This window comes from Amblyomma mixtum, chromosome 4 (genome assembly GCF_055824585.1).
Source record: "Amblyomma mixtum isolate Tamu chromosome 4, ASM5582458v1, whole genome shotgun sequence".
NCBI classification, from domain to species: domain Eukaryota; kingdom Metazoa; phylum Arthropoda; class Arachnida; order Ixodida; family Ixodidae; genus Amblyomma; species Amblyomma mixtum.
The window spans coordinates 9,304,420-9,318,304 of record NC_143015.1 but is presented as its reverse complement, the minus strand read 5'-3'; the positions used below and the strand labels follow the sequence as shown (position 1 = coordinate 9,318,304).

General features: G+C 47.5%; 1 protein-coding gene and 1 non-coding gene across 2 annotated transcripts; one reads left to right on the top strand and one right to left on the bottom strand.

Moving 5' to 3' along the window:
- Nucleotides 1–1,063: 1,063 nt before the first annotated feature.
- LOC149345651 (uncharacterized) lies at nucleotides 1,064–2,041 on the bottom strand. Its single transcript, XM_089585267.1, has one exon. It carries the CDS (start codon nucleotides 2,039–2,041, stop codon nucleotides 1,064–1,066), a length of 978 nt encoding a protein of 325 aa, XP_089441393.1.
- A 4,057-nt stretch (nucleotides 2,042–6,098) lies between these two features.
- On the top strand, nucleotides 6,099–6,170 carry TRNAA-CGC (transfer RNA alanine (anticodon CGC)). Its single transcript has one exon. It is a non-coding gene; the product is annotated as a tRNA-Ala (tRNA).
- Nucleotides 6,171–13,885: the final 7,715 nt, after the last annotated feature.

Genomic DNA, 13,885 nt, shown 5'->3' with positions numbered 1-13,885 from the left:
TTTGTCAGAAAGTTAGGCAGTGTTACATTAAAATAGTGTTTCTTGGCCTGTTTGCCTATCTCTCTGAACTTTGCGATTGCGCACGCTAGTTTTGTAGTTTTAGAAGGACATGAACCATGATTTTTGATAGAAATACGCAACCTTTTCACATGACGTTTGGCGTGGATGACATCCCTTGTTACCCATGGACTGTTTCTTTGTGGACGCTTGGATTTTAGTGGAACATGATTAGTTATGCAGTGTGAAACCATAGTCTTAAAATGAAGCCAAACCCTGTTAATATTGATTGAGGGGTCGGAGACCATTTCACTGAATGCTTCAAATTCATGTGCCAGGTAGGTTAATATGCTGGCATCATCAGCCTTATCAAAGTTCAGTGTCTTCTTGACATCAGATCGTTTTTGTATTGAGCAGTCTAGAGGTAACAAACATAATGGTATGTTGTGATCAGAGATGCCTTCGATGATTTCTGTCTGCGCTTGGTGTACTGGAAAGTGATCACTGATTAGTATAAGATCGAGGATATTGTTTGCTGATCCTTGCTTGCGCGTTGGTTCTAGGATAATTTGGTGGAGATTAAAGGAGAGCATTAAGTCAAAAAGAGCTTCTGAAGATGATGATGTGTGTTGCATAGTTATCCAGTCCACGTCCGGAAGGCTGAAGTCACCCATGAGAATGATTCTAGTGCTGCAAGCATATTGTTGAAGGAAGTCATGAATGACAGAAATGCACTCATCTCCTGAAGAGGGGCTCCTATACAGACAGCCTACACAGACAGTAGTATTGTTGCAGAGAAGTCTGCAGAATACGCTTTCAGCACCTGACACATCTGGGAGCGTAACAAACGGCAGGGTTTTCTTTATCAAGAGAGCCACACCACCGCCACGGGAGTCTCGGTCTTTCCGAATGACTGAGTAGTTGGGTGGTGCGATTTCATGACTCGAAATTTCTGGTGAAAGCCAAGTCTCCGTGACGGCGACAATATCAGGTTCCCGATCAATTAATATGTTTTCTAAAGATTCTACTTTGTTTACTATGCTCCTTGCGTTTACATTTATGATGGTCAGTGCTTTAATCGCGCTCTTCCCCGTGTCGTTGGTGGGCTCCTTTTTTCAGCTGTCTCCTCCTGCTCTTCGTTTTTTTTCAGCGGAACTTTCTCGTTCGTTTCGTCATCCCAAACAAAGGCACAGCTGTTTATAAATAATTTGTCGAAGGCAAGCGAAACTTTGTCCCCTTTTTGTCGATTTTCTTTGGCACTGTTCCACAGTTTTTTTCTGATTTCTCGAATTCTCGGAGAGAAATCTTCCCCAATGGCATATTTCGTGTCTTTAAGTTTAAAACCTTGCTTCAGTATTGCCGACTTGTTACGGGCATCCAGTAGTTTAAAAATTACCGGTCTAGTCTTATTAGCCTGCGGCCTGCCTAACCGGTGAATACGTTCAAAGGCAACTGGATCGAGCTTTAGGGTATCTTGAATGATACTTTTGTTGACAGCCTGCTCCAGAGTTTCGGTTGATTCTTCTTCATCTTCTGGTAGCCCATAAACAATTAAGTTGGATCTCCTGCTCCTGTTCTCAAGAACATCTATCTTTTTTTCCAGTATTTCTATTACGTGATTCATGCGAGAAATCTCAGTTTGACAAGACTGCACTTTAGTTTCTAGAAGTGTTATGGCATCTAACTTGTTTTCTATGTCTGTCAGCCGTTTTTCCTTTATTTCTTTAATATCTTCCGCGATATCCTTCAGTTGTTTAGCGATTTGTGCCATTTCAGGGCCGGGATTTGTTTCGACGTCCCCTGAGAACAGGAGGAGTTTGCACAGGAATACAGAAACATCAAACACTTCAAGACACAGCTGCAGGCACGGCAGCACTACCAAGAAACGGTCGCTAGAGCGGAAGCATTTGCCAAAACGCCTGCTCACCTGCACAATGAAGACGAAAGGGTTAGCGCACCGCATGCTAGTAGTGCCGCCGAGCCCACTGCCGATGCAATTCCTGGGAAGGGTATATGTAGCCCATTCATGTGGTGGCGCTCCCATAATGGTAAATCTATGTTATTAGCTTGCAACGTAAAGGTAAAAACAGTTTAGAAAGGCAAAGAATGAGACTGCGTGAAAGTTAAAAAATGCAAAATAAGTAGGATCGCCGCGTAAATACATCGGGACAGGTTGCACTACACTCCGCCCGGATTTAAAGGAACGTAGAAAAAATTCCACCAAAACAGGGAGGGAACTGAAGCTTCGCTAACTGGATGTATAATAATGTCTGACACTGGTCTCTTCCTTTTTCAGTGCATTGTTGTCGAGGCGCTGAATACGAGCCCTGCTGATGCCATTCAGGAACTCGTGTGCACAGTCGTCAGTCTGCCTGCTTTGGTGCTTGGAAGCCAGGCCTACAGCACGCTGGGTCCTATGATACAGGCGTTCAACACCGCCTTTGGCATTGACTGTACTTCGATTGTGTTCTGCTAAAAAAATCTCATCTAACTGCACATATGCACTACATGAAAGGTTTTTCTGTTTTAGTAACACTCTGCTTTGTTACGATTTATGGAACGAATAAACATTTATTGTCAGAACTGGTGGCTAGAGCTGTTGCTTCTCCCGACTTCTTGGAAATGGTCAGCACCGCCCACTGGACTCCCAGGGAGGCGCTGGCGAGCTTCAACACACACTGCCCCAAGGCTGCTTCAGACGGCTTAAGAAGCTTCAGTTTGTGTTAGATTTACCGAAAGTAAATACATATCAGCAGAATCTGTCACTACTCTGATAGGCCGAGTTATGTTTCAGCAGCAAACGGTGACGCTTATCTACAACGCCCTAGTGAATATGGTGGAAAGCTAGTCTGCATTAACGAATAATTGTTCTGCCAAGCAAACCTTCAGCTCCTTAATCAGAAGTGGTCAGCTTATATCAATAAGCTAAGCATGAGGCCCCTGAAAAATCGTCTTAACATGGTCATTTCGGGATTACTATTGGTACGTAAGAATTGAAAACACCAGTCATTCGATTCATAGTGGTTCGTCTAAAGGTGTCCATATTTTGCCAAATTTGGCGCTCGTCAAAAGCGTGATCTGAGGCACAAGTTGTGAAGCCCCAAATCAGCTCGCCATTAAGCAGTTGGCAGAAGCGGTCAGTGAAGCCCGATCCAATCTCTTGAAGCTGTCACCTCCTTCGTTACTTTCGCATTGACATTCACGGGAGTGATTTCATGTAAAGCAGACATTCATTGGAGTTAACTAATGGAGCTCAGGAAACACTGCTTTCTATACTTCGTCTTACAAGTTGTTTGCCGCACTGTGAAAGGTAGAAATCTCTGGTCCAATTAGGGCCAAGGAAGGCAGCAAATAGCTCCTTAAATAAGTGAGTGGTGTTGTGACTATTTTTCAAAAATGCCCGCAGTAATTGAAAAGGTAGTTCAGGATGCTGTTTTTATATACGATTAGCGCGACGTATGCTGGCAAGGTGTTGGCTAATCTTGCCCGACTTGCATTACCGCCTTGAGCAGCTCTTGAAAGTGTTCAAAACGAAGAGATTGTGGAGATAAATTGCAAGTTTCATCAGTATTTTCATTTTACGCATTTAACCTCGGTTTTCTCCCAGATTTTCGCCTTCGCAAACTGCCCAGCATAGCCTGAATAACGCCGAGCGCATGTATCACTGTAAATGGTAATAAAGTAAAAAGTAAAAAAAAGCTGTGGTTTAACTACTGTTGAACCTGGCCAGAGAGCGAAAGCTGTAATGTATCGGGCTACTAGACGCGGCTGAAGCGGCTTGGCGTGTGTAGCTTTGAGTGCGATCCGGACAACTTCGCTACTGGCTTAAATCAGCAATTTACACGCTGATAATTAAATTTTTTAAACACCTCCGTACATAGCTCGAAGATGCGTTTCTAAGACGTGCGTGTGTGTGTGTGTGTGTGTGTGTGTGTGTGTGTGTGTGTGTGTGTGTGTGTGTGTGTGTGTGTGTGTGTGTGTGTGTGTGTGTGTGTGTGTGTGTGTGCGCAGGGGGGGGGGTGGATGGATGGATGGATGGATGGACGGACGGACGGACGGACGGACGGACGGACGGACGGACGGACGGACGGATGGATGCATGGATGGATGACAGTAGCGTTCCCTTTGAAACTAGGTGGAGGTTCCTAGTTTGGCACCCAATTGGCGGCAGCCACCCCCCCCCCCCCCCCCCCCTCTTCCAGGCACGCCAGAGTAAGGCCTGTAGGGCCTGTAAGTCGCCGCAGCCGAGCAGGGTCGCCTCCCCGCCCTCCCGGGTTGAGTTGGGGATGGGGGGAATAGCCGGGTTGGAGAGGCAGGCCCACACCATGTGATAGGTGTCAGTAGACACCGCTATGAAGTGCGGGCAGCTGCAGTTAAAGGAGGGGCCAAAATGTTTCAGTGCTACCGGGCACAGCAAAGTATTGGTGAGAAGGCAGAGAAGGAGCCTCTCATCCGCAATCTTGACACCTTTTACATGGGCGAGGGTAAAGGTGATGACTATCTTGATAGTAGGCTGTAATATCTTTGAAGGTATACACCGGATTAAAATCGGGTTGCTGATCTTGTAAGGATCGTTCTCTTTCAGGCTGATACAAGCATACCTCCTGTCCCGTCCTAATAAATGTTTTCACCACCACCACCACCACCCCTTTGAAACGATCATGTGGCAGTTGCTACCATGCTCGACTTTATTCCTTTATTTTTGTTTAATTGTCCACTGAATTGCTATTAAAATTCCCCATTTACTTTTAGTACGTTTTCCTACACTTCTAACCTGACGACACCACTCCACTTTAAGCCACCAACCTTCCAATCGCTTGTTGCTAACTTCCACCGCAGGTTTATTTACATGACCATTGTTATCTCTAAACACCAGGGGCCAAGGAAGAGTGACTGTGCCTGCATTGACATCCGGTTGGATACCATCACATTTGAGCCTGAGGTTTTCAATAGTTTTTACAGATTTACCGCACACAGAACATGTGTCATCTTGTTCGTTACATTTCTGTTTGTAGCTGCGCGTTCTAAGAGACCCTGACTTAGCTTCAAAGACTAGGGCACTGCCGCTTGAATTTTCATTGAAGTATTCCTTCCTGATCTGCCTTTTCCGGTATCGAATTAGTTTTACACTATGCTTCTTTTCCACTTCATTATTCAAATTTTTGCCTGCCGTTTTTTTTAACCTGTGGTTTAATGCTCTTTCTTTCTTCGTCCTAGTGTGCAGTATATTTACTGGTTTGTTTCCTAGTTATGTTCCGCCATTTAGAGTGAACGCTGTTTTTGTATAAGTGTTTAAATATCTTAGCTGCCCACCTGTTATCGTCCAATTTCCTCAGGCGTCCTTCATATAGTATTTTACACTGAGCTTCCCATGTTTACATCATTTCACAGAACATATTCCCTTGTACTGCCTCGTTTGTGGTTCTGACGTGGGCACCCAGAGCTAATCTTCCAACAGCTCTCTGATTTACGTCTAATCTCGGCGGAACTTCTGCCCTTGAGCACAGAAACGTATTCCCGAAAGTAAGCACCGGCATCATGTTCCTCTCCAAATAACTCTCAGTACTTCATATTTGTTGTACCTCCATATTACCCTATGTTTCATTATCCCGGCAACTCTTCGCGCTTTCACCTTAAGAGACTGTTCGTGCTTTTCCGTGTATATTTGCCCTTCCTTTATTCATATCACGAGGTAATTGTTTTCGGCCACTCTGTATTTCATGGCATTGTATTGTAAGCACCTGATCAGTTCCATCGTTGAAAATCATCACAGCTGACTTAATTGCGGTAAAACAAGTACGTAGAACGCCTCCTCCATTTCCACAAAAATTCACCAGAGTTTGTAACTCTTCCTGGCTATCGTAGGCATACATTAAACTCGGGAGGCGTTGCTCAACGACCTTTCCGCCCAATCTATACGACAAATTATAACCTAGATTACTTCCTTGTGGCCTTCTTTCCATATTTCTCATATAAACCATGAACAGCAGCGGTGATAGAGAACAGCTTTGCATTAATCCCTTGTGTATGTCCAGAGTTAGCGTACTTTTTGTCCCTTCTCATGTAATATCAACTTCCCTAAAGCAGAAGATTTGACAGCCGTCGCCGTAGCTCAGGGGTAGAGCACCGGACGCGCAATTCGGAGGTCGTGGGTTGGGATCCCACCGGCGGCATGTGGTTGTTTTTTCTTCTTCTTTTCTAATCAATTAGCTTTAAGCGATAACATATTCAGTAATATTCTAGATCAAACAACAGCACAAAATAAATAATGTAATTAAAGATCCCTGTGTCCCTTGGTTTCTTTGGCTGTTGGCTTCTGTCATTATTATCTCAGTGTATTTCACGTAGAAAATTAATTACGTGAGACCTTCATATTTTATCATGTTCCGCAGGAGTTCCCTGTTCACGTTGTCGTATGCACCGCTTATGTCCAGCAAGGCTAAATACAGAGGTCTGTATTCCGCCTTAGCTATTTCTATGCATTGAGTAAACACGAACAGGCTAACATCTAAGCGCTTATCCCTTCTCAACCCGTTGTGAAGTTCTCCGGGCATCTTATTACTTTCTACCCATGACATCATTTTAATTTTTAGCGTCTGCATTACCAGCCTGTATAATGCAGATGTTATCGTAATCAGCCGGAAGGACTTTATGTACATCTTATCTCCTTTCCCATTAACAATCAAATTCATTTTACTTCGTCTCCAGCTGTGCGGAATTTGCTTATTTGTTACGACTGTCTCCAATGCTTTTATCAGTGTTTCCTTGCTTCTTGGGCCAAGTCCATTAATCAGTTTGATTAGAATTTCGTCTATCCCTGCGGATGTGGAGTTAGGAATACTTGATTCCGCCTTTTTCCAGTTAAGACTAGTCAGTTCTAAGTTGTTGTCTATTGTGCTGTCCTGTGTTGCTCCCTCGCTTGGGGGGAATACTTTGTCGTTCCTAAATGACTCAGCTATAACTGACGTAATGTAGTTCACATCGTCTCTCCCTCGAAACATTTTCCCTTAGCACCTTCAATATGTTCATGCTTTCTCTGATATGTTTTACCCAGCCAACTTATATGGTTACAGAATTGTCGTGGCCCCCCTTTTGTTGCATCGATTTAGCTGCAGTAATTTCATCCACATAGAGAGCGAAATGTACGAGGTCTGTTAGAAAAGTATCCGACTTTATTTTTTTTTGCGAACACCTGATGGATATGAAACAAGCGCGCTTGCACCAGCCGACATTGAACCTACCTTCGTGCGCATGCACGAATTTTTTCAGGCCTGCCGATAGCGTCAGTCGCTGGGACGCAGCGTTTGAGTGAGGCAGTGCGCAGTGCTCTCGTCGGTTTTTTTATTCTAAGGAAAATGGCGGAGCGACAGGAGCAGCGCTACTGCAACAAATTTTGCCAGAAACTGGACGACAGCGAAGTGGAAACCGTTCGGCATATTCAGTACGGCTTTCGGTGAAGATACTATGAGCAGCACAAAAATTAAAAAGTGGTACAATTGGTTTAAAGATGGCCGCACATCGGTGGAGAGCGAGCCACGCTCCGGTCGGCCATCAACATGCCGAAATGACCAGGTCATTGCCGAAGTGAACGCTGTGGCGATAAGGGACCGTCGTGTGATCATCCGAGGAATTGCTGAAGAGGTGGACATCAGCAATTTTTCTGCACATTATATTATCACCGAATATTTGGCCATGGAGAGAGTTGCGGCGAAATTCGTGCCGAAGCTGCTTACGGTGGAGCAAAACCAGATTCGTGTTGAAGTCTCACAGGACATGCTAAATTCCACAAACAGTGACCCCGACTTCATCAACACCATAATCACTGGTGACGAGTCTTGGGTGTGCGGGTACGACCCGGAAACCAAATCCCAGTCGTCACAGTGGAAGCATTCCATGTCACCAAGAGCAAAGAAGGCCTGCCAAGTGCGCAACAATGTCAAAGTGATGCTGAAAGCTTTCTTTGAGTCCCTCTGCGTGGCACACCACGAGTACACACCCTACAGGGTAAAACAATGACCAAAGAGTACTACAGGAACGTCCTCTGTCGCCTACGTGGTGCTATGCGGCGCAAGAGACCGGAGTTGAGGTCAATAGGAAATTGGCGCATCCATCACGACAATGCTCCTGCACATTCCTCGCACTTGATTCAGGCTTTTTTGCGGAGCTAAACTCCATCCGAAAGAGGCCTTTTCGGAATACTTCCAACAATGGCAGCACCGCTGGGAGAAGTGTGTGGAGTCCCAAGGAGACTACTTTGAAGGTGTTTGGTTTCCAACGCTCCAGTTATGCCAGTTTTTTTTCTTCGGCCAAAGGTCGGATACTTTTCTAACAGACCTCGTATGTCTGGAATTTGAGAGAGTTGTCGGGGGAGATGAACCAGAGCAATGCTAAAAAGCAACCGGGAAAGCACCGCTCCTTGAGGCGTTCCCTGAGCACCGAGCTGCATGTTTGGGAATGCATGAGGGCTTATTGTGAGGATTGCTGTTCGGTTGCTCAGGAAGGCCGTTATGTAGTTATACACACGGCTGTCTACTTGTAGTGTTTGCAGATGTTGAAGAATGGCAGAGTCATTATCAAATGGCATTATCAAATGCTTTGGTGAGATCTACCGCAAGAATGGAGCTTGTATCGCGAGTTTTTGAATCAAGTATGGGGTGTTTTAGTTAGAGGAATACGTCTGGGGTTGCAAGACCAAGGCGGAAACCAAACATGCAGGAGGGAAGTGTAATATAGCATCACGCAGGAATGACACAACAAGAACGAACGATTTATTCAGGCAGCTCCTTTAATAGCCCGCCGGTGACGTTGTGATCACGTGGTCATGGCAAGGTTTGCCGACGACGCATCATCTGTCCCCCGTTAAAGAGAAAAGCGCACAGGTGGCCGTCGCTGTCTGGTTGATTTTCGCAAACCTGGCGGGCCATTTTCCGTCTAGGATGCTTCTGGGCTATCATGCGACGTGGTCGGAGCGTCGTCCGCAGGTTCCCGCTTGCTAACTTCTCCAGGGGCTCCGTCTTCTGATTCAGCCCGACGTCTCAGTTGGTCCAAGTGCCGCCGCTGAAGACCTTGCTCCGAGTCAACGGAGACCATCCTGGAACCCTGTTAACCATGCACTACTCCTGGAATCCATCTGCGACTTGCTCTGAAATTGCGCATCCAGACCGGTTCACCAACAATAAATTTAGTCGCACCTCCTCTTGGCTGGGTTTCTGCCGACTTTTCACCGGGCGTCATGCAGTCCATCTTTGTTCTTATCTGGTAACCGAATAAGTGTTCCGCGGGCGACTTGCCATCCTTTACAGGCGTTCGGCGATATCGGAATAAAAACCGAGCTATACGCATTTCCACGTCTTTTCCACGGTTTTTCTATAGCCCTTCCTTGAGCGTGCGCAAAGCTCTTTCGGCTAAACCATTCGATTGTGGGTGATAAGGGGCTGTTGTGAGTTGATTTACGTTGTTTCGTGCCAGAAACTCGCGAAAAACGGCGCCCACAAATTGTGGACCGTTATCTGAAAGGAAGGTTTTTGGAAGGCCGAAGCGTGCAAATATTGACCGTAGTGCGTCGACCGTTGTTTGCGAGGTGGCAATTTTCATTGGAATTGCTTCCATCCATTTCGTTTCGGAGTCTACGACGACCAATACTATATGTCCGCACATTGGACCTGCGAAATCGGCGTGTTCTGCTCCATCTTTCCCCGTTTTCTGGCCACGCCAAAGGTGGCATCGCAGCGGCCTGTGCACAAATACAGCATGATTTCACCAGTCGCTCTATGTCAAAATCCAGACCCGGGTACCAAAACAGCGTTCTCGCCGTGCTTTTCCTGGACGTCATACCAGGGTGCGTCTCATGAAGCAGACACAACAAACGCTTTGCCGCCGCCATAGGTAGAACAATGCGATGTCCCCAGTACACCAAATTGTGGCTCACGGTTAGCTCTGTTCCTCTGTTGAAGTACGCCCGGAGATGCTCAAGATCCTGCGGTAGATACGGTGGCCATCCGTCGGCAATCCATCTTTTGACCTGTTGAAGAGTGGCGTCTCGGTTTGCCATTTGTTCAACCTCCCGGGCGCCGACCGCTGTTTCCTCAAGACACTGGGCATACAAAACGTATTCGTCCGTAGCGACCTCCCGCGGCTCCGTAACCGGCAATGGCAAGCGACTGAGAACGTTTGCATTGGAATTTTCGCTGTCCTTGCGGTACTGCAATGTGTAGCTGTAGTTGCCAAGGAACAAGGTCCAGCGCTGTATTCTCGCAACTGCCATCGGTGGTATTGCTTTGCCTGTATTGAATAAACCAGTAAGAGGCGTGTGGTCGGTTACTAACACCAACTGATGTCCGTACAAGTAGTCCTTGAACCGTGCGACACCGAACACCAGTGCCAGTGCTTCTTTTTCTAACTGAGAGTACTTGCGTTCTGCCTTGGTGAGTGTCCCGGAGCGGAATCCGATGGGGTAGTCAACACCGTTCACGCGGTGTTGACCAACATCCCACCCTCGTCGCCACGGTTATATAGCATCACGCAGGAATGACACAACAAGAACGAACGATTTATTCAGGCAGCTCCTTTTATAGCCCGCCGGTGACGCTGTGATCACGTGGTCATGACAAGGTTTGCCGACGACGCATCAGGAAGGAGCTCTCGTTCCTCGAGGAAGTTGCAGAGTTGTTCATGGATTACATGTTCCATTAGTTTTCCCACAAAAGATGTGAGAGAAATCACCGATGTTTGGTGGGGAGAAGCAGTTTGCCTGGTTTTGAGATAAAGACTACTTTGACCTCTTTCCACTGGGGCGGCAGGCTGCCTTTTGCCATCATTCATCAAAGTAGTCGGTTAAGGCCGTTATGGACGGGATGTCTCAACGGCGTAAACCTTAGTTGGTGACTCCAGCGAGCCTTAGAGCCAAAGAGGTATTTATGATTTAAACTCATAGTTTTTCAGCGCAACGGCACACAGCCAAAGAAAAGAAGCAGGAAGAGAAGAAGGCTGACACAGCGATGACTCATCTGTATCGATCGCTTCATGCAGAGACGCGACACATCAGTAGCTAGGCCAGAAAAGACGCCCGGTCCTTTATTGCGCATAGATTTATAGCTGCGGCTGCAGCGAGGGAAAGGGAAAGGAAGAAGGGGCGTTGACATGTTATCAGGCCGCTTGCTTGATAGCCACATCTGATACATCTTCTTTCCTCTGTGAAAAGATCAGTTTTGACAAAGCTCTAAGAAATTTGCCGAAACTTGTGATCATAAGTCAGCCGTTTAGGTTCCATGCGTGGCCGGGTTGTCCTGCGTGGAATGGCTGGCATGGTTGATCCAGTAGCTGCACCTGATGCTGTGAACTGCGTGCTTGTGGCAAGTCCATCACGTGGCAAGTCCATGCTTGATCCACCAGCTGCACCTGATGCTGTGAGCCGAGTGCTTGTGGCAAGTCCATCACGTGGCTCACCCTGTTCATCGGCGGTACCATGACTTGAAGTTCATGTAGCCTCGGAGCGGATGTCCACGTCGTCGTCGCTGTCATCGATGACGTTGTAGTGCTCTTGGGTTCGCAGCAGATGTTGCCTATTACGCCTTAGAAGACGGTCGTTGTCCATTCTCACGATGTGGGATCGTGGAGCCACCTTCTGGAGAACCATCGCTTTGCGCGACCATTGGCGGTCGTCACGAACCCGCACCGTGTCTCCTTGCTGCAGTGGAGGCAGCAGTTTGCCCTTGGACGACTGGCGGTGCTTGACTACCGGGCGCTCCTGTTCGACGCTGCATTCAGGCAGAGTAGTGCGCAGCCGACGACCCTGCAACAATTCTCCCGGTGATTGTCCGTCCTCTAATGGGGACGCGCGATATGATAAAAGACCCATCCAGAAGTCGTCACGAGACTCTGCAGTTTTCTTCATAATGCGCTTGACTATTTGTACTCCTTTCTCGGCCAAACCATTCGACCGCGGAAATTCAGGGCTCGAAGTAATATGGACAAAGTCATAGCGCCGTGCAAACTCCGCGAACTCTTGGGAAGCAAACTGAGGTCCGTTGTCGGTACACACTTGGGCAGGAATTCCGTACCGCGCAAAAATAGACGCAACCTTTGTAATGACTTCGCGCGCAGTGGTGACGGCGAGTTTCTCAACGTCTGGAAAGTTTGAATGCGCATCAAACACCATTACGTACATGTCACCAGCGAAATGAAAAAGGTCGATTCCCACCCGGTGCCATGGCACCTTGGGTGTTGGCCACAAAATAAAAGGCTCAGAAGCTTGCTTGTAGGCGTACTTTTGGCATGCGCTGCATTTGCGAATGAGCGTTTCAATGGCACTGCCCATTCCTGGCCAGAAAATCAGGCCCCGAGCTCTGGCTTTACTTTTATTCAGCCCAAGATGTCCCGCGTGCAACTTCTGCAGCATCTCCACTCTCATTGTCTTCGGTACGACAATTTTGCATCCTTTCAGCAGTATTCCATCAATTTCCGATAGTTCTGCTGCAAATGGCTTTAACTCTCCTTCAATCTTAGTTCCTTGTGCCACCTGCTCCAAGACTTTGCTCAAGTATGGATCCGCTAAAGTCTCACTTTGCAGGCGCCGTTTTGTTGGTGTGCTTACTATGTTTGAGAGGACCTGTACAGCATGAACGTCGACGTCTTCGGTTGACTCCAGGACGGCACGGACGGCAGGAGCACGGGACAGCATGTCCGCTAACAGCAGGTCCTTGCCCGGAACAAACTGGAGTTCGTAGTCATAACGAAGAAGACGAATAAAGAAACGCTGCAGCCTTGGTGGCATATCTCCGATTGCCTTTTTCGCGATTGCCAGCAAAGGTCTGTGATCCGTTTCAATGACAATCTTGCGGCCATATACCAGCTGGTGAAACTTTTCACATGCGAAAACAATGCCCAGGGTTTCTTTCTCGATTTGCGAGTACCGTGTTTCGCTATCGGTGAGCGCTCGCGAAGCGTACATGACTGGGCGCCACTCACTGCCATGCTTCTGCAACAATGCTGCGCCTAACCCTAGCCCAGGTGCGTCAGCCGAAATTTTGGTTTCTTTCTTCGCGTCGAAGAAGGCCAGCACAGGAGGCGTTGTTAATGCTTCGCAGACCTCTTTCCACTCACGCTCATGAGCCGAACTCCAGTCAAAAACGACGTTCTCCTTCACCAAGCTGCGAAGTAGGGACGTTTTATCGCTCAGTCGAGGCACGTACTTGCGGAAATAGTTAACGACTCCAAGCATTCTGCGTACTGCACTTTTGTCATTCGGGTGTGGCATAGCTTGAATGCTTGAAATTAGATCAGAACTCGGCAGTATGCCATGTTCACTGATGACGTCTCCAAGAAATGTTATTTCCTTCACACCGAAGGCACACTTCTCACGGTTGAACGTAAGACCAGCTTCCTCTGCCCTTCTCAGTGCTGCTCGCAAGCGCTCATCATGCTGCTGTTTGCTGTTGCCACTGATTAGCACGTCGTCAACATATACATGAACCCCTGGCAGGCCGTCGAAGATCTCTGCGAGCGTCTTCTGGAAGACCTCACTAGCAGACGAAATACCGAAAGGGAGCCGAAGGAATCTGTAGCGGCCGAACGGAGTCGCAAACGTGCATATTCGCGACGTGGCCTCATCTAACGGTATTTGGTGGAAGCCGGAGTTTGCGTCAAGGCGGGAAAACAGTCGCGCCCCTGACAATTCGCACTCAATGTCTTCACGTCCGGGCATAGGGTAGTGCTCACGCATGATGTGCTTGTTAATTTCTCTTGGGTCCATGCACACCCGGAGGCTTCCATTCTTTTTGCGAACTATGACCAAGGGACTCACCCATTCGGTGGGCTCGTCTACCCTTTTGATGATGGACGCCTTCTCCATGCGGTTGAGCTCTTCACGTAGTGGTTCCCTTAGGGAGAA